This window comes from Dreissena polymorpha, chromosome 11, assembly GCF_020536995.1.
Source record: "Dreissena polymorpha isolate Duluth1 chromosome 11, UMN_Dpol_1.0, whole genome shotgun sequence".
In the NCBI taxonomy this organism is placed as follows: domain Eukaryota; kingdom Metazoa; phylum Mollusca; class Bivalvia; order Myida; family Dreissenidae; genus Dreissena; species Dreissena polymorpha.
Window position 1 is genome coordinate 51,093,463 of NC_068365.1, and position 25,110 is coordinate 51,118,572.

Here is a 25,110-nt window from a genome sequence, read left to right on the forward strand (position 1 = left end):
GTAATTTATTAGATATTAAAAAAATTGGGGGGGGGTGGTGGTGGGGGGGTAGGGGGGGGGCGGGGGTGAGAGGGGGGGTATAATGTGGGGTGGGGTTAGGTAATTTATAAGATGTTTAAAAAAAAAAAATTTTTGGGGGTGGGGGGGGGTAGGGGGTGGGAATGTAGGGGGGGTGGAGGTGAGAGGGGGGTAATAATGTGGGGTGGGGTAATTTATTAGATGTTTAAAAAAATGGGGGGGGTGGGGGGTAGGGGGGGGGTAGTGGAGAGTAAGAGGGGGGTAGGGGGGTGGGGGTGAGAGGGGGGGGTATAATGTGGGGTGGGGTTATTTATTAGATGTTTAAAAAAAATTGGGGGGTGGGTGGGGGGGTGGGGGGTAGGGGGGTGGGGGCTGAGAGGGGGGTTTAATGTGGGGTGTGGTTATTTATTAGATGATGTTTACTGCTTATATATATAAATATTAATCAACAAAATTAAACATTAACACAATATTTAATATACAAAATATACAAAAAAAATCATATTCTGATATTTTTACTGATCCACTTTATTTTACTCAAAGGATGATGTTTCGTTGGACTGATAATTATAGATTTAGGATTACAGACCAGTTGCTTCAGTTATATTGTTCAGAGTTCGCCCTGTTGGCAGTGTATGCATTCTTGAGTTATCATCCAAAAACCATTTTACTATTTCGGGTCACCGTGACCTTGACCTTTGACCTAGTGGCCTCAAAATCAATAGGGGTCATCTGCGAGTCATGATCAATGTGCCTATGAAGTTTCATGATCCTAGGCCCAAGCGTTCTTGAGTTATCATCTGACAACCACCTGGTGGACGGACCGACAGACCGACATGAGCAAAGCAATATACCCCCTCTTCTTCGAAGGGTGGCATAAAAATCCAAACGTATTGCTCAATACTTCCAGTCGTACTAAGATGTTATGTGCATAAATACAATGTACATGTTTTGTCGCATTTTATTAAATGTTCTAAATACTTGGATCAAATCTGTAAAATCTGAAGTAAAGAAATTCACACTTTCTTTGTTTGAATTGAAATTAAATAAAACCCTTATAAAAGCATTTTTAATGTACATTGTATCTCGTTCATATTACAATTGGAACATGCAAAACTTTAACACACATGTGCAATGGAAATACAACTTTTCCAGCGGCTAGCCCTATCCAGTCATTACATACCCCAGACATTACACCCCTAGTCATTACACCCTCTAAGCCTGGACATTACACCTCTCAAGGTGTAGTCATTACACACTCCATGATATTGATTAGATTAGTAAGGTGTGATCACACCTTCCAATAGATAACTTATGAACCACTGAAAATTTTACAAATATTTACGTAATCTGCTCATCTGTTATTGTGTGGCTTAATTAGCATATATCAGAAAACAATAGAAACAGATATTCAATAGTAAATGCATTCGTAAATGTTAATTTTCTGCATCTTCATTTGAGTTTTATCACTGAAACACAAATTGATATTGACTTAAGCATAGGCACCCGGCACAAACAAAATCAAATATGAAATATAATATATTTAAAGCAGGAACATCATTAATCAATTGAAGTGTGCCCCAATAATTTATAGGTGTGATCACACCTTAGTGATCTAATCAATTATGTTAATATCTTGGGGGTGTAATGACTACACCTTGAGAGGTGTAATGTCCATGCTTAGAGGGTGTAATGACTAGGGGTGTAATGTCTGGGGGTGTAATGACTGGAAATCCAGCTATCAGGCCTCTTAAATGAAGATAGAATCCAGTATGCTAATTGATGGTTAAAACACATCACAATGTATGTTTACTTCGCATCTTTACATTAAACAGATATTAAATTTAAAGAAAAAAAACACATATACATATTTTACTTATTCATTTTGTTGTGATGATATATAAGTAAGTCGACTTGAGATATACTTTTGTCTGATATTTTTTCAGATTCTGATGTCTGAACATAACAATTACATTAACAATTTTCTGGTCATCAACCAGGGTTTTCAGTCAAAAGAAGCTTAACAAAATATTTTCATAGCAGTTTGAGCATCTGTATGGAGAACAGAGAAATAGCACTTGGCCTGGTAGACCAAGTCACAGTCGTCATCATGCATACAGAGATCTATCACTTCTGCTAGAATCGGCTGAAACATTGCTGGCTGCTTACAAAACAATGCGAAGGAGGTCATCAACAGCTGGGTTTTCACTTTGACATCAAGTTCTGAGAATTTGTTTATAAATTCCTCGATTACATCTAGTGAGTCTGCATTATCCAATTCAAACTGGCCAATCAAATAAAGCACAGCAACCACTGCCTCAGCATCAGACATCTTCTGAGCAATTAAACACAGCTGCGTCGAAACCTCAGACAAATTTTTCAGCGTTTCAGGTGAAAAAGTCACTAGGACCTGAAGCGTATTGGACACCACATGATTTCTCTCACTTCTCAGAAGCTTATGAAAAGCTTTCAAGAGTTGGGTACTCACGCCAGGCCATTCTAGGACCAACCTCTTCAGACAGCCTATGGAGCATATGGACACTTGAGGATCCCTATCGGAACTGTAGAGAATTAATTCTTCCAAAATTGCAGTAAAATTCTCTTCTTCTATCAGCTCGACCAGTAACTTCAGTTTTTGAATTTTTAAATAACCTGGCTCTTTTTGTTTGCAGAACACCACTTTGTAGTGGTCGGCAAATAGCTTCTGGATGGCGTTCTTATCAGGTTTGTGCTCTTTCTGTAAGTAATCTAGAAAGCAGCTTATTAACTCACTGTTACCACATGTAAATACACCAAGAAACATTTTCTGACACCTCAGAAAAACATCGTCTTTAAAATCAGGCAAATCTTTGATCAGCAGCAAAAAGAACTGCAAGGTATATAAGGAGATTGTAGCACAGTTATTATCTAGAAACGGATCCAAAACATTCATTAAGTCCAGAATTTCTTCCTCAGACTTAGGTTTATATTTTTGCAGAAGCTTCATAACGTATGCTTTACCCCAAGTCGTAAAAGACTCCAACCGCTTAACCAGATACCCGACCATTTTTCTGCTTAAAACCACACCCCCTTCTGATTCTAGAATCTCCTCTAAAACCGTCAGACAGTTCACCACCACCAGAGGGTCATCATCACGAACAAGTTCATACAGCCTATTAACAACAACAGCATCTTTGGATACCGATTTCTCATCGTGATACATGGTGACCACTGACATGACAGCAGCACGTCGCACATAGGCGCTAGGGTCGCTCAACAGCTTGACAACAGAGCTGTAGCGGTGTTCCACAAATGTTGCATGCTTCATGGCACACAGAGTGTGTAGGGATAGGGCTCTAACAGTTGGGTTACTGTCTTCAATGTCCTTCAGCAAAGTATTCACAGCCAACAGGAATAACTCTGACTTACACTCTGGAAAAAGAAAATATTAGAAAAACATTATGCCTTTGTTAAATATTATGTCTTTATGTTTTTCAATCGTAACTAAATCAAGATGAATTAAACAGTATATGATGTAATTTATAATTTCCTGTAAATGTTATGAATATTTAAAGCACATTTCCTGTTTTATGAATACTACTGCTTTTTAAATATAAAGAGGATTTTTAGTGCAGAATGTCAATGAGCAAAATACAAAAGGCTTTTTCTGGATGAGGATTTAATGGAACAGCCGTACATTTTCTTTGGGATAATATATCTATATAACCCAGAGAGGGAAGAAATTTCCCAAGGTTAACTTGAAACTAAGGGAAAATTGCTTCATTTTACAGTAATCCTCGTGTACGAAGGGTCTTACTTAAGGGGGAAGGGTTTATATAAGGCCCAGGCTGAAGAAAGAAAAAAGCCCTGAATACAAATACAAACTTTTAGTACAAGGAACAAGTTACAAGTTGAAGAAAAGTACTTACTAAGCAGGGCTCAACATTAACCAAAAAACCAACTTGCCCTGCCGGGCAAGTACTTAGAAAATCTACTTGCCCTGAACGCAAAGCCACTTGCCCATGAAATAACACATTAACTGTAAACCTCATAATAAGTCATATTTTTAAATAAAGATCAAAATGATACACCACTAAATCTTTTTTATTTTTGCACATTTAACAAAATGATTACAGCAATTAAAGTCTAAATTAAAAGCTCTTTGTTCTTTTTTGCACTTGCCTGGGCGGGCAACTAGATTATAAAATCACTTGCCCGGACCCAACTTTTACTTGCCAGGGGCAATAGGACAACTGTTAATGTTGAGCCCTGCTAAGTCTTGAATATAAAGAATATGTTACACATTCTTTAGATTCATGGCTTTAATATTGCTATTCTTTAATGTAAACATTGGAAAATTAAATATTAAAATAACTTCGGTGATTTTAAAGTAGCTTTTTGGTTCCAACCTCATCTCCTTCTTAGTCTTGCTTGGTAAAACACAACAATGTATTAAAACATATGTTGATATTTTACACTGGAATGGTCAAGCTTTTCACGCTGCCACTTTGGAGCAACATCTAGTACTTTTTATGATGATAGATCCTAGAATTTTCTCTAAAGTTACCTGAAACTTTGGTCAGGATGAGACATGCTGACTTCTTGATGAGCAGATCAGAGTGTGCCATCAGGTTAACGACAGGAGGAAGAAAGGGAGATAAGTCCTGAGCAACTATTGACGAACAGAGTTGCAGAACCTGGAAGAAGAATAGTATACCTAATATGATTATGATGGAATTATTCATATCAGATACCAATACTTTAAAGAAATTAGAAATGTAAATTTTTCATGTACATGTATTCCAATTTATGTGATCTGACAATCTTATATCAGATATTTGTCAATGATGACATACATAAATGTTCTCCACTTGATTATGTACTGCAGGAAAATACTTTACTGTTTGCTTATATATGTAAAAGAAAGTTGTACGCATTGAATGTTTAAATAAAATGTCAAACACGTTAGTCTATCTATCTCTGTTTACTGCTTACCGCTCTTTCGATTATTACAAGCAGATATGGACACTGTCGAGTCCGTTTCCTGGGAAGAACCAGTACTTGGTGTCTATGGAGGAGATGAGATCGCTCCCTGAGAAGGAATCAAACCCACAAACTCCCAATTGCTAGGCGGACACCTCATCCACTACACCATCGCCACCTTTGTCATTATCATTTATAACATCATTTACCATCTAAATCACAATATTGCCCTTAAAAGCTTTACGTGACTTTTAACATATATATTTATATATAAATATACAAAGAAGCTCTAGTTGATAGTCAAGTTGGCTTGAGACCAATAGCCATACAAAAATACCACATAAATCCATGAGATTCTGTTAAATGCCCTTTTTAAGAAATGCAACTGCATTTGGATCAAGACATTTCTGCTTTTGATTTTATTAAATAGGGTCAACATTTATAATCATATGGCAGCATTGTAAACTTAATTCACTTATACAGCTTCTTCACCTTTAGTGATCACTGATTCGTCCAGTTTGGATGTGGGTCCCAGAACATTACAGTTGTCAGTATATATCCTACCGCAACCCAAATTCGACGACACCTAAATTAGACGATCTTCTATTTGTATTGATTAAATGGATGATTATTGACTTTGAATCATTTCAAAGTAATACAGCCGAGTTTAAAATTAATATTTTGTGCTATTAAACATTTCATTATTTCTTTCATTATTTGCTAAATATTGCTTCATGTAACCGTTACATCGTCGAATTTGGGTCACACTGGGATATGCGTTAGAGGACTACATATAAAATGGAATTTTTATCACGATTGAATGTTCATGATACAATAATTTATTATTATAACAGGACTATATTTATTGAACTAAGTCAAATATATCAGATCTTCAAAACTTTTTATGACATAGTGCGTTGTAACCTTTATTAAGGCGGTGTGTAACCCTCGAGCAAAAATAAAAAAACTTACGAAATATCAATCCACTTTGGGTTATTACCTTTGACAAACAGTGTCTACACCTGGGCACATCCGTGGCAATCTTCATACTTGACAGTTCCCGCAGGATATAATCGATGGAAAGATTTTCCATTATCTCAAATACTTGTTCTTGTTTTCAAAATCCTACTTTCATTTTTGTTGTGCCGGTGCCCGGTCTACAAAATGCGCACATACCTCGTGATTGGGAACCAGCGACAAATCGGAATAGTGCATGCTGGGCAGCACGAGTTTGTACGGTCTCTTATGCACGGGTGACTGATGCGAGTAGACGTATTTTCCCAAGCTGAGTATTGCTTGGAGTAATTGTGAGCCTGAGTGAGTAATTGTGAGCCTGAGTATAGGTTATATTGTATCATATTGTATTATATTGTATTTTATGTGTGTTCAACACGTATTTCCCTGGAAGGCCATTCCCAGAAGATATAAGTGAGTCTGTGACTGTGTATGTGAGTCTGTGAGTTGCCTGTGATTGTGTCAATGACACGCATTTCCCTGGAGGTGTATTCCCAGAAGTATATGTGTATGTAAGCCGGTGACTGTGTGTTTAAGTACGTATTTGCCTGGAGGTGTATTCCCAGAAGTATATGTATAGTGCTATTTGTGACGTGGACGAGCCGTAGCCGACGAGTGTCCACCCGCCGAGTCGACGAGTATAGCCGACGAGTATAGCCGACGAGTTCCCTCGAAGACGACGAGGACGATTGGTGCCATCCTGACGAGCATTCCAGTTGATGCCCATGTGAGTAGTTTAGTATCTTGTCGTTGCTAGTAATTGCTGTAGTGGTTGTGAAAGAACCCCAAAGAGCTAACCGTAAAAACACTACAATGGCGCCCAACGTGGGGCAAAGTGAAAATTGTGTTTAACGGTTAGGCTAGTTGCAAAATCAATCGGCATCGCATACTTTATTTTCAATCGACGGATCAAATTTAATTTGAAGTGTATAGAAACTGTTCGTTTCATAAAACGTGATTTCTGTTGTTAACTTGTTGAACTCAGTGTTCGTCTATTTTAAGAAGTGTGTAACAAATAGACGGCATCGTAGTTTTTTTCCATTGTTGGCATTCGCTGGCCATGTTATCAGTTGGTGAAATATTTCTTAAAAAACGTGATTTTCCAATGCTGTTTGTTACAGTTTAATTGCTTGTGTAATCAACGGATGGCCACGTGTTTTTTTTATTTGGCAATTTTCCCGTGATTAGTTGGCGCGTATTCTGTGCGCAGCAGTTCATGAAAAACGTGTTTGGTTGACTGTTGTATATAGCAGTGTAAATTGCTGATATATCGGTAACTAAAGTCCGAGGAAATAGAAGTTTACACGCACGAGTTTTGTCCTTGGCATTTTTTTTATAGCAGTGTTATTGCGAATGTAAACTGGGTCCCGGGAAATTGGTGCTTAACGTTAAGTTAAAGCGACGTGTTTCTTACTTTCAGTTTTTATTGATTATTGATAGCAACAACAGTGATAGCGATTTTGTTAATTGGTTGTTGTTGGGCAATTCAATTTTAATTGTCTACCAGTAGATACAAAAGTTTTTATTTCAGAATTTCTCGGCCCATTTATTTTAGGTTGTTTATTAATTTAACTTTTTTATATTTACTTGTAAAGTTCTAAATTAACAATGGATATGGGAAGTGGATATACCCCACCATTTTTACTGGTAGCCCCAAGAAAAATTCGAGTGAACTACGAAACTCCCACTAGATTATGCAATATTCTGGGTGTGGGCAGACAACTGGCACAGGCCATTGTTTTGATACGGGAAAATACGGGAAATTTGTTACCACATACTTTAGAGGCAATTATAGGGCGGCCGCTGACCTTTGGTGACATGACCGAGTTGGATTTTAGTACTAACCCCGCATTATTTAGAGAAGCCCTGGGGTATGGGGATGGGGCGGAACATGTTGGGGAGGGTGGAATGGGGCGGTCAATCGCAAATAGGCCCATGGACCCACACGAAAGGTGGATAGATATGTCTGTGCTCGAGAAGGAGTCGGTAAGTCAGGATCACGAGAGGGCCCAACTAGAAGCCCAACTTTCGGCTCTTGAGGCGGACGTAGCTCAATGGGACGATTTTCTTCCCCAGATTGCAAAGCCTTTGTTCCCAAAGCGTCTGTTGTTACAGCCGGACCATATGATGACAAGCATACCGAAACCGTTTAATGTCGCATCAAGCGTCCCCGCCTCGCCCCCTTTGTTAGGTTTGCCCCAGAGTAGGGACAATGGGCCTACGGGATCCCATCGTGCCTCAAGGGGCCCTCTTGCCCCGAATGGTCTACCTGTCCTAATTCCATCTACCATCACTATTCCCATACCCAGCAATGCACCGGTTTTCAATAATTTGCCCGGACCAAGCAACCCTCCTGGCCCAAGTATTCCCCCGACACAGAAAGATCGGGATGTTCTGACAAAATTGCCTAAGAGCCTGCTATATGATGGGCAGAGCAATTGGTTTGTTTTTCAGAGCAAATTTGAGCGCTACGCAAGGGTGCAAGATTGGTCTGACGCAGAATGCGCCGATTGCCTTGGTTGGTGTTTGACAGGAAAGGCGGTCGATTTCTATGCGTTGCTTACCGAAGGGAGAGGGACGGTACCTTACGCAGAGCTAATGCAGCGACTGCAGGAGCGTTTTGGCGCCAGGGAGCTTACCGCCACCGCGCAGGGCCGTTTCCACGTTGCCCATCAGGAAGTAGGCGAGTCCCTAGACAATTGGTCAGATCGGGCGCTGAAGCTGGCAACAGCGGCGTTTCGTGATCTGCCCTATGCATACGCCGCTGAACAGGCAGTGACGAAGTTTTGTCACGGTTTGATTGACGAGGAGGCCGGCAAGCATGTTAGTCTGCAGTTACCAACATCTATGGGAGATGCGATGAACATGCTGAAGATATATTGCCATGTTCAGTCGGCTTGCGCCGCGGCTCCGAGGTATACCCAGAAGACTGAGCAAGAAGAGTCAATGTGGGTTCACGAGGTGAAGAAAGCACCCACTGCGGATGAGGTCAGTGTGTCGGCGGTCGACAAATTGACCCAGGTGGTCGAGAAGTTGCTGGATGCTGTGGAGAGATTGTCAAACTCTTTTGGAAGTTCGGCCGTTGATCCCTTTGTCCGACAACCGGGTAAGCCGTTTCGAAATAAAAAAGGCTATGCCGAATACCCTGTGGAGTGCCCCTACCCAGGGAAGGTCCGGAACCGGTGGTACAACGACCAACGCCAGGTTATGTATCCTGCGGGAGCGGTTGGCGGAGGTTTACGTGGGCATCGGAACCAAAGTTCAAAAGTCCGCCCTGAGGGATCGTATCGCGGCAGATATGGTTCCAACTGGGGACATTTCCATGCCATGTCCTTGCCCAACCATAAGGAGAAGGAGCCCGTTGTGGTAGCTGCGACGACTAAGCAGTTGGGCCAACCGGAAGTGGATCATGTAAACCAGCTAGGTCCAGTTTCCCAGTTCTGCATGAAGGTGCAGCATGCCAAGGACGTGCACGATGCAGTTCCCTTGGTGCTGCCAACAGTGCCAGATGTCGTCAGTGATCCAAGGATGGTCATTGGCGAGAGCACTGAAGGAGACCATGGAGATCCTGTGTGCGATGATGAATTTCGCGTGCAGCGCGTTGCGGTTCAGTCTGCGGAGGCGGCTAAAAGCATGGCGACCGACAGGGCCGACCAGGTGGGGGCCAAAATAGCCCAACGAAAAGCTGCTGAAACTACTCCGGCCACCGGAAGGTCAGTCCCTGTTAGACGGGCGACAGAAGTTGCCGCGTGTGACCGCCGTGAGGGCGGCGCATGCGGATGCCGAGTTACCCCAGATGACAGCTGGGAAGGTGGTGTTCGAAGACTTGTTAGGCGTGGTTCCAAAGGGTGGCGACCCTCTAGTTCTCGCCGCTGGGAGCGGTCCCAGCGGTGGAAATTAGGTTGGCGACCACCAGAGCGTCTAACTTCCAAAATCTGTACCGCCTAAAATTGTAAATGGCGAGGTTAAGTGTTAGTAAAATTAGGAAAACAATGCAAAATACAATATTCCCCCAATTTAAAAAATACAGTAAAGTTGCTGTGACATTCTATTCGCGGTGTTGATAATGTATTACGGTGTACGCGGAGTATAAAAGTAATATTTTTCTTAAACATTTCGATAATAATAAGCATGTGAAATTTAGGGTATACTCTAGTAGTAACACTAAAAGCAGCAGCAGTAGTAATAGTAGTAGTTGTAGTAGAAGTAGTAGTAGTAGTAGTTGTAGTAGTAGTAGAAGTAGTAGTAGTAGTAGTAGTAGTAGTAGTAGTGGTAGTAGTGATGGTAGTAGTATTAGTAGTAGTAGTAGTAGTAGTAGTAGTAGTAGTAAAAGTAGTTGCTGTACTAGTTGTTACTATAGTTGTATATATTATGCCCAAATACCAAATGAATATTACCTAAAGTACGCGGATAATAAAAGTAATAGTTCTCTTAGACATTTTGATTAGTTTGATTAGATTGTTTTGAATATATATATGTCCTATTGTCTCAGTTTAAGCCCAGTCTTTTATTGCAATATTGTTGGAACTATAAAATTGAAATTAATCTGAGCAGTGCTCTGCGAAATGGGGGTTTAATGAATAGGCATAAAGTGTCGTCCCAAATTATCTTGTGCCGTCCGCGCTTAACTTCCTGTAATTTTTGTATTACCGCGCTAAGAAGTGCTTTGCACAGTCACGGATGTGTTTGATTATTTCCCGTGAAGTCTGTTGGTGTTTTTTTTTCCTTATGGTCGGGTGTGACATTGTCGGACGACCGCTGTCACACCGCACCATCGGATGTGGTAACTACGCAGATGGTGAATAGGAACCCGGTTTCCCCTGCAATATCCCAGTCTTGGCACCTCCGTCACCTTTTATCCTTCCATGTTAAGATTTGTGAGTCGATCTAACTTCAATCACTTCGTCATTGCTGTATCATGTCATTTATTTCCGTAATTTTCTATAAATTCTTTTCTACCAACCATATGCCGAGCAATGTCGTAGAATTTTGTCGAATGAGTTTGTTTTTTATAGGTGACAGTGCTTGACGACCACTGTCACACTCAATACTGTTGGCCGGAAGTGGTATTTCCCGGAGTTGTTCTTTTAAACAATATTTGCACGTCTTTTTAAATTTGTGTGTGACCGTGCTTGACGGCAACTGTCTCGTAGCGTCATTTTAATTTTTTGATTTGCCGGAGTTGTTTCCCGGTGCATGTACACTTTTATTTTGTTTTTATTTTTGTAAAGTACATTATTTCTCAGTGTGATCACCACATTCTAATACATAAGTGACTGTACTTGTTGGACGAAAGCCAACAAGAATGTTTTTTTCTTGATTAAGCAATTGTCGGACGATAGCCGACAATACTGTTTTTTTTAATTAACTAATGTGATGGAAATTTTCTTATGCAAGAAACATATTGGTCACTAACCGCTAGAATGCAGCGGTCTGTATGTACCCCGCTATGCGCTGGCACTCCTGTGCCTGCGGGAGGGGGATCATGGTCCCATTTGAGTCTCTGTCTCTTCTGCCTTGGGTGCGACCGTAGGGCGGCGGCCCAAGAGGACAAAAGTGGGAGGAATGTAGTGGGTACAATAGTTTTATTTTAATTGTCTTTTCCTCCATATAATGTCAATGATTATGTTGCAAAATACGTTCTCTGTATAAAATTAAAAGCAATTATATGTATTATTTGGACAAAAATAAGATTATTTTTATTCTTATATTTTTAACCTTTTTGTCACTTAGATATTATTTTAACGCATTTGTAGTACCTTATAGAAAGTTACATTTCTTGTGATTTTTATTTTAATATAACCAAGAGGATTTTTATTGTATATTATGCAGTCACATGCAGAGGGCGTAGGCCTTCTCATATGGGCTGCGAGGGGATGTATTTGTATGATATTTTATGATTTTATTTGATAAGTTATGTTATTTGTTAAAATTTGTGAAAATAGGTTGTAAGGTGGGTACACTTGTCCAATTATTGTGCAGACAAGAAAAGGAGCAAGAGTTACCGGACCTTATTGTGAACTTTTATTTTTAACTCTTTATTAACAAAGATTATGGCTCATATGCGTTCATATTTGTGCGAAGGTGCTAAACACAAATGGTCATTTAATGGAGATGCATTAACTTTAGTTGTGGTCTATGGCAGGCGTTGCGCCAAAAGAGAGGTCGGACGAAAGCCGGCCGGCATGCAGACCTAACTTTGAGGTGTTAGGTCAAGGTGCTTACGCAAGGGGCACTATTACTTCATCGGTTGCGCCGGTATAATTCCTTCGCTGTGTGGCGTCGTCCCAAAAGGAGAAAAGTGGGAGGAGTGTTGTGCCGGTGCCCGGTCTACAAAATGCGCACATACCTCGTGATTGGGAACCAGCGACAAATCGGAATAGTGCATGCTGGGCAGCACGAGTTTGTACGGTCTCTTATGCACGGGTGACTGATGCGAGTAGACGTATTTTCCCAAGCTGAGTATTGCTTGGAGTAATTGTGAGCCTGAGTGAGTAATTGTGAGCCTGAGTATAGGTTATATTGTATCATATTGTATTATATTGTATTTTATGTGTGTTCAACACGTATTTCCCTGGAAGGCCATTCCCAGAAGATATAAGTGAGTCTGTGACTGTGTATGTGAGTCTGTGAGTTGCCTGTGATTGTGTCAATGACACGCATTTCCCTGGAGGTGTATTCCCAGAAGTATATGTGTATGTAAGCCGGTGACTGTGTGTTTAAGTACGTATTTGCCTGGAGGTGTATTCCCAGAAGTATATGTATAGTGCTATTTGTGACGTGGACGAGCCGTAGCCGACGAGTGTCCACCCGCCGAGTCGACGAGTATAGCCGACGAGTATAGCCGACGAGTTCCCTCGAAGACGACGAGGACGATTGGTGCCATCCTGACGAGCATTCCAGTTGATGCCCATGTGAGTAGTTTAGTATCTTGTCGTTGCTAGTAATTGCTGTAGTGGTTGTGAAAGAACCCCAAAGAGCTAACCGTAAAAACACTACATTTTATAAGCAGTGTGTAAAATATATTCGCTGTAAAAGTTGCAAACAACAAAAAGTGTATGTACTTATTTGGAAATTATTTAACTCAAGTTTTGTGACAAGGGCACACTTTTTTGGTCAGTGATAAATGATTTGTATCTAATTATTTACCTTTTGTCCAACAAGCAATGTGCAATACATTAGTTGTAATTGGATATAATATATTAATAATATTATTGGTCCTCAGGATTTGTTTAAAGCAATATCTTTCAAGTTCTTCTTTTATAATAATGGCTATGTTCAATACTGATACATTATGGCCATGCGTGGGGGGTTTAAAAGAAATAGATTGATAGGTTTCCCGAGTTACTCAATCCACTCAGAAAAATCCTATCAACAGTGATAAAAAAAGGTGCAAAACCTAACACCTTAAGCCCTTAAGACTTAAATATATACATACTGTATACAACTGTGCATGTGGTGAGATTATTAGTCGAGTTAAAAACAGGATAAAAGCAGAAACATGTGATCTAAGGAAGGAACACTGATGTAGACAGCACTGATTTAAATCCAGGTATCGTATCAGCGCTGACTACATAAGATGGAAGTGTGTTCCATTGTACAACTGTTCTTGGAAAGAAAGAAAATTTGTGGTAATCAGCTGTACTTGGTGGTATTTGGTATGCCATGTGATGATGATGGCGTGAGTGTCTAATGTATGGAGTGAGATAGTGAAGGGGATTGACGTCAACATGATTATATACTATTTTATAGAACAAATTGAGTCTAGCTTGTTGTCTTCTTGATTGCAATGTATTCCAATTAAAATCCTTAATTATATTTGTGACCGTGCCCGGTGTCTTGCTGTAATTATTCGTTACAAATCTGGCAGCTTGACGCTGATTATTTTCAATTTTATCAATATCTTTCTGATGGTCAGGGTCCCACACACTAGAGCAATATTCCAATGATGGTCTAACAATGCTGTTATATGCCGCTGCCTTAGTTTCCATTTTTAGAAGAATGAATGTTTTTTCGTTTTAAGAATCCTAAGCTCTGGCTTGCTTTACTACTTATTTTATTTACGTGAGGTGACCAGTTTAAAGTTGAGCTTGGTTTACAACAGACAGAGGTTGATTGTGAAGAGTGTAGGCTGTTTTTAATGGTTTACGGTTTCTCGTAACATGCATGATATGACATTTTTCTATGTTATAGATCTTTGATTAACACCTTTTTACGTTTTGTTAAATTGACAAAATTGAAAAAAAAATGTTCTAGATTCGCAACTGTTTGTTTTAGTTATAATATTTGCGAGAACAGTAATGCTGAAAATTTACCATTCTCTCCTCGATCCTCGATCCACGGACTCTTCGTCACAAGTGTCTCTTGGTATACATTAGTCTCTTGGCACAGGGGCCAGTCAAAAAAAATTATAAAAAAAAAGTATATATAAGAAAAAGGAACTTTTTCCTATATATACTATTTTACTGGCCCCTTTGTCTCTTGGTATATATTTCACACAGGTAATTTTCTCTCTTGTATTTTATTGGACTTAGTTGTGGATGTCTGCCTGTGGCTTTGATGTACTTAGACTGTTCAGATCTAATAGTTTCTCTCCAGCCTGGTATGTAGGGGTGCTCATCTGTGTTTTAAGAAGTGTGTTGATATCAAAGGCTGTAACTCCACATGGTTTAGTTTGGTTAGACATATGCACAGTTCCTTCAGTTTGATGAGGTTTATACCAAGTGCCATCAGTTTGATGCCATATATACACAGTGCCATCAGTTTGATTCACTGACTATATACACAGTGATTTTAGTTTGGTTTTATGGGTACACAGTTTCATCAGTTTGTTGTCATATATGCATAGTGCCATCAGTTTGGTGCCATATATGCACAGTGTCGTCAGTTTGGTGCCATATATGCATTGTGTCATTAGTTTGGTTACATTTGTACACAGTGTCATTTATTTGCAGCCATCCTTGCACAGTTAAAAAAGTTTGGATCCATATATGTACAGCGCCATAAGTTTGAATCAATATATGCACAGTGACATCAGTTTGAATCAATACATACACAGTGTCATCAGTTTTAATAAATATATACACAGTGCCATCAGTTTGAATCAATACATGCACAGTGCAATCAGTTTGAATCAATATAATGTATACACAGTGCTATCAATGTGTATCAATATATACAGTGTGCCATCAGTTTGGCACCTGATACACACAGTTTCATCAGATTGGTGCCATTTATACACAGTGTCATCAGTTTGGCTCCATATATACCGGTACACAGTGTCAGCAGTTTGATTCCATATACAGAATGGCATACGTTTGGTTTCATATGTTATATACAATGCTATGAGTAAAAAACATGCACACACAGTATATTCCTTAAGTACCGCGACTCACCCGGGTTGCAGGCTACGTTCAATTGCGGTCTATTCTAGAACAATAAACTTTAAAGGCACCCATTGGGTTCTGCTTTTATTATTTTATTGAGAATCTGTTAATATTGTATTGAATATACATGAACACACAACGTAATTCTAATGTATACTGTCTTCGTATTAATGTTGCCATTTCTCGGCAATTGGCATAATTTAACACCGTTCAACTGATTGTTGCCTCTCGTCTACTTTAAATCTCGAATGCGTCTAGAAGACTTCTTGAAGGAATCTAGCAATACTCTCGAGCACATTTAGTACAAATTGTTCCCTGATAGTTTAATTTTGTTGTGTATTATTTGTGAAGAAAATAACACGGGTTAGCAATTATTTTCGTTTTAATATCTATGCGACATACACTCGTACTCATGTCGTCACACGTCGTGCATTTTCAGAAATCACTCGCACTTTCTCAGTAAGGCAATTGACATCATATCGTACTAATAATTATGTTTATATGAACTCGAACCAGTGTCGTCTGGAAACATATCCACAACCGATTTCGTAGATTTATTGGGGAGTTTAATGGTTATAGGTCGCCATATGAAGTGTTAAAAAATATAAATTCAATTTCGTCACAGTCCGACAGGGATATGTACAGTTTGTAACTGTTTGTTGCATATTAAAATTACAGTCGATGGATGCAACAGAGGTAGGATCCAAGAGTCAGGCGTTTCTTGAAAATGCTTTTTGGGACACAACAACATGCTGGGCAACATATTGCGATCATACATACAGCATAGCATCAGGTACGAAGTAGCTGCTTAACTGTCATTTTTACACATTTTTATTAGAATAGGGCATAAGAAATCATCCGTGCTACTCCTATTTTATTTATGTATTAAATGAGAACGCATTTTTTATTGTTTTCATTGTAACAGATATACATGTGTAAGTTTCTTTTCGTAAGTGTCAAATACTAACACGATGGATTTATTCCACTTAATGGACACATGAGAGTATCAATACATTCAACGCTGTATATTCACTTGTTGACTTTTGATGACGTTTTATAACAAGTATATGAACACTTGCGTGCTGAATTTATGATTTCGTTGCAACCAGCATGCGTTGTCCCAAATGAACCCTCTCCTGCTTACATGCGGAGCTTTGATGACGTCATATGCGACTTCCTTCGTGAGCAAGGGGTGCCAGGAGCATCTCTGTACGTGTCATTGAATGGAAGACCATTCTACCAGCAAGGTGTGTGGTATTTGTGAACGTTATTAATAACTAGACTTCGCTCTTTTTGACTTTTGTATCCTTTATTTGGCACGGGTCTGTTGAATAACTTGAAACAAGCAACGGCAGTAATATATACCATCGCTTGTAAATATTTAGTTTGGTCATGAAAATTTCACTAAGCCAAACACTACAAAAAGTGCTTATACGGTTGCTAGATTAGTTTTTTTTAACAAACATGCTAATTTCAGGTATATTTAAGAAAATGAACATTGAGAAAATAATATGTAGCGTCAAGATTGTTATTTTGTTCGTTCTCATGTGAAGGTTATGGCACAAGTCAAGCTGGTGAGGGCGTGCTCTCGTCTTCGCTCATGCGCATTGCAAGTATTAGCAAGGTGGTCACTGCCATGGCAGTGTTGAAGCTGTGCCAGGAACGAAAGCTTGAACTGACTGCACAGGTGTTCGGTATGTTCGGTACTTTCATGAAATATGAACACATGCATGTTGTTGACATACAGTTATTAATATTCGTTTGAACCATTGCAAATGTTATTTTATTTCCCTTTTCCATAACTTATTAATTCGTTTTATTAAAACTAAACATTTAAAATTTATTAATTATAAAAAAGGTAATTTTCATTGGTTAAACATCTAAAGAACATTTGTCTCAAATGCTAGGATTTTGTGTCTTGATCCCATATCAATTTCGTCTTACGGGACAGCCCATGAAAACTTATGTCACCTTAACTGCTTATAAAGTCTTTTTGAATCTTTTTAAATATCTTCACAACAGTCATGACGTTCAAGGATTTATATGTTACATTAACATGTTTATAGAATCATACATAGTCACGACTATAATATGTGAAGTGACCTATATGAAAGTATGAGCTGTTATATCCTGGGTTATTATCGGTTATTATTAAGCTTCTTTTTACGAAATGAATTCAAGATAATTTTATTAACTCGTTATTATTTATATTTCTTTTGTACACCCCTTTTCAAAAATAACACATTCAGTCTGTCGTATTTCAAGTCCATGTTTTCAAGCTCTTCATCATACTAAATTATTGGTAAACATTTCATTTAACCATTACATGCTCATCTGTTTGGCTCGAGAATTTTTTCTCAAAACAAAATCTAACAAACGCCCGACCATTTCCCATGCCTTATTTATGCTTTTATTTCCAGGCAACAGTGGGATACTGAGCGGATTCTCGGCTTGTGGTGGTTCCTTGCATATAACGATAGAGGATCTCCTGCGTCACTCGGCGGGCTGGGACCGGGAACAAGTCGGTGATCACGTGTTCTGGTATCAGGAAGAAGGCCACGCCCACCTCGACCCTTGGGACGCACGTCAGCTTGTTCAATATGTCCTTCGGCGAGATTTGGACTTTACACCAGGTGATATATGGGTGGTGGTTTGTTTATGATCAATGTTATATGTCATACTACAGAAACTCCTATTGACGACAAACGGCAAACGGAATAGGTTCTCTTGGTAAGGAATGCAGTATATTGAGCATAATCCATTAAACTGCTTCTTATAGTATAGTATAATTGTGGGACAAATTAAATGTTAACTGTTTAAATGTATTTGTCCGTTCAAGTAATGTTCATTTTATTCTGAAAGGTGGAGCATATAGCCTACGCTTTGCCAATCCGTTGGAAGTCTCAATTTAAGAAAATTAGTTTGTGAGAAATGAAATCGAATTTCCTAATATTTTCCACCCTAGTAGATGTCCGTCCTTCCTTTCGTCTGTCCGGTACCTCGTTTCCGCGCAAAATCTCAGAAACGAATGATCAGAAATTAATTAATCTTTAGATGCAGCACCCATATATGGTGGTTATATGCACGTTGTAAGGTCGTTCCGCTCCAATGATATTTAAGTTGGTAACTGCTCTTTAATATAATTTTTTCTAAGGATTCTATTTTGTCCAGGAAAAAAAATCTGAGTTTGATAAAAATTTAACTACAGCATCAACATACTGTAGACATGCGCATGTTGTCAGGTCGTTTCAATCCAATTTTATCAGAGACGTATTGCTCTTTGAGTAATAATTTGTTTGCCTGGCTGATATGGGAAAATATTGATCCCAATTTTTAATGTAACCTCCCTCTAGGGTGGAGATCGCATATGGTCATCTTGTTCTGCTTCAATGATTTTCAGAAAGTTATTGACATTAAACACAGGACATTTTTATGAATTTTGTTTTGCTCGAATCATATGCGCTGATGATTTTTCAGGGATTTATTGATGGTTAATATTACCACATGTCATTGCTGTGCAAGATTTCTGAATATATTTTGCTAATTTAAAATACAATTTTAAGTTTTAGTGCCAGGTTGTTTTAGTCTTCTGATGTTTCTTAGAGTATTAACATCATTTTCTTCCTCTGATTCTATTCATCAATACATTATCGGTGCGCATAGATAAGTTTCAATTCTATTCTTTTTTGTTGAATTAACTTATTTAATATGTATAACATGTAGAACATATACTAGATTAATTGAATGAGTTCTCCACTCCAGGTAGCAAGCACGCATATTCGAACCTCGGTTACCTAGTGCTAGGCATGGTGATAGAGGCCGTATCCGGAATGACGTATCAGGAATACGTCAACGCGATGTTGGAGGTTTTAGATATTAACGACGTCATTGTTGGAAATACGCGGCAGCAAGTAGTACATTATGAAGAGGTTAGTTATTTAAATGACATAGTATTTTGCGATTTAGAAAAGTAGCTAGGACTCATTTGGTATAAATACATAATTGTTATACTTTTAAAGAATTGATAGACTGGTAACGGTGTCCGTCGGAGAGGTGGTCCAAAACAGGCGTTGTTTTACAAAAATGTATGTTTCCCATATAAAACAAAGGCGAAACTTGCAGTTGTTCGACACTGTTTGTGCGACGCAGCGTTCATGTTATCAGATGTTTGTAGGTATAAATATTCCACATACATATATGGCTATATCCTTTTATATTATCTATCAATTTGTATACTATTTTACAGGTCAACTATTACAAAATCCAGTTTCTATATTCTATCTATTATTGCCCTTTTTACAGGTCAAATACTACAACATAGACTCTAAAGTACAGAAGTCTGTGTTTCAAGACGAAGGTCTGGTCGTTCCACAGTACGGTTCGTATCCAATAGAGACGACAGGGGCTTATGGGGGTCTGGTGACATGTGCGCGGAGCCTGGTGCGCATTCTGGAGAGTCTCGCACGTGTTTCTGGTGTTCCGCCAATATTACCACCGGAAGTGGTTCAGCAAATGTTGGCGAAGCCTGGGTAGGCGTTGTGGTCTGGTTGCATGTTGTGTCGTAAAATTGTGTACTTGTCTGTTTTCATGCAAGTGCACGCGTGAAGTAAGCTCATACTACACGTTTTCAGGTGATTTAAATAGTTATCAATATTTTTGTGTTTAATATTGGATCAAAATCGATTTTGTTTCCTTAAAATGTGAATGACCTGTATATAATACACAAATCAAAATAGATTTTAGAATCATCATTCAAGTTATTCTTTTATTGTGTTTGCAATATTACATTACAATGTTCCCTTTAAGTTACTTCCCGTAGTGATCTATCTGTTATGTTGTATTTCAAAGTTTTATTTTAACGTACATTATTTGGTAACTGTACGCATCACATTTGTTATAGGGTTGATGTTTTTTCTGTCATTTTTTATCTTTAGTTCCTCTGACAATCTTGTTCTATTTTATTGCTCTACTTTCGTTCTCACATAGAAAAAAGCAATAAATCTGTTTTTATGTTGATATGCCTCTATTGATTTTCTACAACAAGTTCCCATGTTTAATCTATCAAAGTGCTACGTTGTACGTTTCTAGCAGTAAGAGAGCGTTTACTTCTTATGTAACTGTTTATATGTCTATTCGTTTTCTGCTGGATGGTGTCATGTGATTTACCCGTAGCTAAGCCTTGTTCCTGAAAAATGGAGCTAAATGCATGTACGTAAAGTGTCGCTGAACTGCACAGGCTAATCTAAATCAGGAACAACACTCTCAACTTTTATTTTACTTTTCGTTTAAAGGAAGTCTCTTTTTAACGAAAACCAGGTTAGGCGGAAAGTGTCGACCCTGATTAGCCTGTGGGGACTGGATCACACGCTTATCTGGGACGATGCTTAACGCAGATGCATTAAGCCCCATTTTCAAAGAGCAAGGCTATGTTATCATGCTATGTTTCAGGTATGAGACAGACGAGTTTGCCTGGTACGGTTATGGCCTTAGTGTTGAAGACTGCGGCAAGAGCTATGGCCACACCGGGACCATGGAGGGCACGTCAAGCACTGCCTGTCACCATGGTCCGTCCGGCCTTACTTGGGCACTGTTGTTGAACGCTTGGTCCAAAGATATGGACCTGGATGGAGTTGTGAAGTATGCACTGTCAACAGTGGAGCGGTTGCCACTGTGGCATGGTGTCCATGTTGGACGGGGTCTTCAAGTGCTCTCGGCCGATATGAGACAATGCTGTACATATTTTAGTTCCGTATCGAATGATATGGAGTTGTGTCTTGCAAATGAAGTCCGACGGGTTTTGTATAAAACATTTAAATATCTTGACGTTGAAAAATGACGTGAAATTTAATATTATTTGGGATTACTGCCCAACTGTTATTTGGGATATAAAAATGGATATACCTTTAGAGAATTTAGAGAAAGAATGGGAGGCAATTAACAATAAGTGGAAATTGGTTTCTCTTGAAGTGTATGCGTTTAATAATGACGTTATGTGTGTGTTTGTTATGAAAAGAAATGATTCCAGAAGTCTAAATCTTTTGAAACAAAATATTTATGCAGTTGATAATGTAGATGCACATTTATTGAACTGTGACGCGTGTTTGCAGCTGGGATATACCCAGAAAAGTCAGTCAACACTGAAATACGGAGACAAGACCATACTTGCCTGCATATTTGAACAGGTAAGTTCAATGTTTGATGACTTCGTGGTTCATGTTATTATTCCATCTCACTTTTTCCTGCAACTTTTTTTACCTGAATAGTTGTTGATTATGACCATTCTCTAAATATTAGGAATGGCTTTGAATATCAAAATCGGTGGTCGAATAATCGCATTTTCATTAAATTAAATAATCGAATATGCGCATGCTATGTGCTTACTACATTGTACTTTTCGTTCTAAGAGTCACGCATCATTTCTGTATAACATATAAATGATTAAAAAACAAGCTAACATGTAAATGAATTATAGACGAAACTTAACAAAATACTTGACCCATCTGAAAAGCACTTGTAAACAAAAGTAAAAAAACTAAACTGATATAAGCATACATTTTTGTCCCGTACCGGTTTTCACCGTGGGAACTTATGGTTTGCGCTCTGTGTGTCAGTCAATCAGTCAGTCTGTCCGTCACACTTTTCTGGATCCTGAGATAACTTTGAAAGTTTTTGATATTTTTTCATGAAACTTGAAACATGGATAGATGGCAATATGGAAATTATGCACATCATTTCATTTTGTTCCTACCTCAAAAATTCTGGTTGCTATGGAAACAAATATAATAAGAAAATAAAACAATTCTGACAATGGTGGAGTTTCACCGGTAGGGGACCATATTGCTTGACAATCTCTTGTTTTATATAGTGAATGTAAGCAAAGTGTCTCATTTATATGATTGAATTTGTGATTGTTCTTCCTGTTGTTATGGAATCAATTCACCAATACTGAAAGCGATGTTACCAATTAACACTAATGGTTGAATACCGTCCGATGAAATCTCGTGTATTGATTGTCACTATACGATTAGTCACAATATCCGAGTCTGACTATATGACACTGGGGCTAACTGGAACTTGGTGATGAATGTATTTGGAAACGTTTTACAAGAGTAATCGATGGGGTCTAACACAGACTTTCGAATAGTTCAATAGCGTTTCAAGTAATCAAATGCCAATCATTTAATCGCCTTTAATTTACCGCTTTGTCTTCAATCAACACCGCTAGCTACATGCATTGGATACTTACACAATGATTTCTCGGGTCATTGCCTTTATTTGTCTTTCAGAATATTTCCATTTTTAGCTCATCTATTTTTGAAAAAAATGAGCTATTGTCATCACCTTGGCGTCAGCGTCTGCGTCGGCGTCCGGTTAAGTTTTGTGTTTAGGTCTACTTTTCTCAGAAAGTATCAATGCTATTGCATTCAAACTTGGTACACTTACTTACTAGTCATGAGGTGACTGGGCAGGCAAAGTTAGATAACTATGGAATGCATTTTTACAGAATTATGTGCCCTTTTTATACTTCGAAAACTGAAAATTGGTTAAGTTTTGTGTTTGGTCCATTTTATTCCTTAAGTATCAAAGTTATTGCTTTCATACTTGCAACACTTAATAACTATCATAAGGGGACTTTGCAGGCAAAGTTATGTAACTCTGACTGGCATTTTGACAGAATTATGTGCCCTTTTTATACTTAGAAAATTGAAAATTTGGTAAAGTTTTGTGTTTAGGTCCACTTGATTCCTAACGTATGAAAGCTATTGCTTTCATACTTGAAACAATTACTAACTATCTTAAGGGGACTGTGCAGGCAAAGTTATGTTACTCTGACTGGCATTTTGACAGAATTATGGGCCCTTTATACTTAGAAATTGAAAATTTGATTTAAGTTTTGTGTTTTGGTCCACTTTACTACTAAATTATCATAGATATTGCTTTCATACTTAGAACACTCGCAAACTATCATAAGGGGACAGTACAGGACAAGTTGCATAACTCTGGTTGTCATTTTGACGGAATTATGGCCCTTTTTTTACTTAGTAATTTTGAATATATGGTTAAATTTTGTGTTTAGATCCACTTTACTTCTAAAGTATCAAGGCTATTGCTTTCAAACTTCAAATACTTTCATGCTATCATGAGGGTACTGTACCTGGCAAGTTGAATTTTACCTTGACCTTTGAATGACCTTGACTATCAAGGTCAAATTATTAAATTTTGCTAAAATTGCCATAACTTCTTTATTTATGATTAGATTTGATTGATACTTTGACATAACAACTCTTACCTGACATACCACAATAGACCATCCCCCACGCCCCCCACCCCAGAATACCCCCACCCCCCTCAATTTTTTTTTTCATTTTTTTAAAGATCATCTAATAAATGACTACAGGCTCACACTATACCCCCCACCGCCCCCATTTTTATTAAACATGGTTAAAAAACTATTTTTTTTATAATTATTTTACGGTATATTTGAAATACTGTCCAACCATCCCACCCAAGAATACTCCCCCCGCCATTTTTTTGCATTTTTGGAATATAATGTAATAAATGACCACACACCCACACTATACTACCCTCTCCACCCACCCCTCCCTCCTTTGTGATTGAAGTATTGAGATAGGTCCTTTCACCTTTAAAAGAAAAATAGATGAGCGGTCTGCACCCGCAAGGCGGTGCTCTTGTATATTTTTTAGCATGGAGATAAACGAATGCAGAAGGTAACCGGCAGACAATGTGAAAGATGGACCCGAATGGATGTCCAGCATTTCACTGCAAACCTTCAGTCAATTATTGAAAAAAAGTTTCGCCTGGTGTACATCCAATTCTATGGTACTGGCGATAATCCAGAAATAAGCGCTGTTTGGAAAAAGACGTCTTCTATGAGCAACGTGTTCCAACGTCATGATGTCAGCAAGTATGGGTTTTTGTACGAGCTGAAGTCAACAATGCGTTCGAACAGGGAGTTGACGTTTATTTCGGCGTATGAAAACGAGGGAGTGGTCAACTTTGCAGCCGTATGGGAATGTTGTGTGAGAACAAATGGTGGGAAAAGGAGAAAAGACTTTGATACGTCATTGTAATGAATTGATGTGTCTGAAACAAAACATATATTAATAAATTAACATATACTATTAAACTTCTTTAATACAATCGTTTACAAATTACAAGTGTTTTGTTGGTTGCCTTTTAACTTTTACAATCATTGATTTTTGTGTGGACTTAAACGATTTCTTAGCTGATCTGAGAGTTTTGTCTATTTATTGTCTTCTTATTCAAGTTTACAGTTTATAAAATATATTTCAGAAATAAATAAAATATACATGTATGTAAATTTGTCTTTCAAACTTTTAAGAATTTCCGGCATCGTAAAGATATACTTGATTTTATATATGGCTTTAGCGGCATTTCCTTTGTTATTATTATAGTTTCGCTGAAGTGATGCCATCTGTTTGTTAAGTGGTAACATTGCCAATTGCGGATATATTTATTACACTTATGTCAATACTGTGTCCTATTTCTGTTCTACGTAAAAAGGACACTCGCCCTGAAAGGTCCTGCCTTCATAATATTTCAAGGAAGCTATATTTGCTTTAATAGTAAATATAGTGCACATGTAGTGTTATTTTTTAAATATTCAAAGTTAGAACAATACATCAATATAAATACGTTTAATACACCCAGATCAATAACTATAAGTAATTCAAATACACAATATTTA

The 25,110-nt window shown here is 38.4% G+C and overlaps 3 protein-coding genes across 8 annotated transcripts; 2 read left to right on the forward strand and 1 right to left on the reverse strand.

Moving 5' to 3' along the window:
• Positions 1-1,073: 1,073 nt before the first annotated feature.
• On the reverse strand, positions 1,074-13,034 carry LOC127850084 (AP-4 complex subunit beta-1-like). The gene is made up of 4 exons (XM_052382849.1): positions 12,993-13,034; positions 5,981-6,112; positions 4,565-4,694; positions 1,074-3,429 (listed from the first exon to the last, which is right to left on the reverse strand). The coding sequence occupies exons 2-4, from the start codon at positions 6,071-6,073 to the stop codon at positions 2,039-2,041; spliced, it is 1,614 nt and encodes a 537-aa protein (XP_052238809.1). The 5' UTR covers positions 6,074-6,112; positions 12,993-13,034; the 3' UTR covers positions 1,074-2,038.
• LOC127849838 (uncharacterized) lies at positions 7,603-12,992 on the forward strand. The gene is made up of 2 exons (XM_052382589.1): positions 7,603-12,484; positions 12,784-12,992. The coding sequence occupies exon 1, from the start codon at positions 7,603-7,605 to the stop codon at positions 9,940-9,942; it is 2,340 nt and encodes a 779-aa protein (XP_052238549.1). The 3' UTR covers positions 9,943-12,484; positions 12,784-12,992.
• Positions 13,012-24,717, forward strand: LOC127850085 (protein flp-like). Of its 6 annotated transcripts, none has more exons than XM_052382851.1 (9): positions 13,012-13,050; positions 16,059-16,173; positions 16,490-16,627; positions 16,934-17,074; positions 17,801-18,013; positions 19,143-19,309; positions 19,683-19,909; positions 20,829-21,562; positions 24,086-24,717. In XM_052382851.1, the coding sequence occupies exons 2-8, from the start codon at positions 16,062-16,064 to the stop codon at positions 21,214-21,216; spliced, it is 1,386 nt and encodes a 461-aa protein (XP_052238811.1). In that variant the 5' UTR covers positions 13,012-13,050; positions 16,059-16,061; the 3' UTR covers positions 21,217-21,562; positions 24,086-24,717. The 6 variants fall into 6 exon arrangements, with proteins under 6 accessions (XP_052238811.1, XP_052238814.1, XP_052238815.1 ...); XM_052382854.1 differs by having other exon boundaries at positions 13,023-13,109; XM_052382850.1 differs by lacking the exon at positions 13,012-13,050 and adding an exon at positions 13,132-13,625.
• Positions 24,718-25,110: the final 393 nt, after the last annotated feature.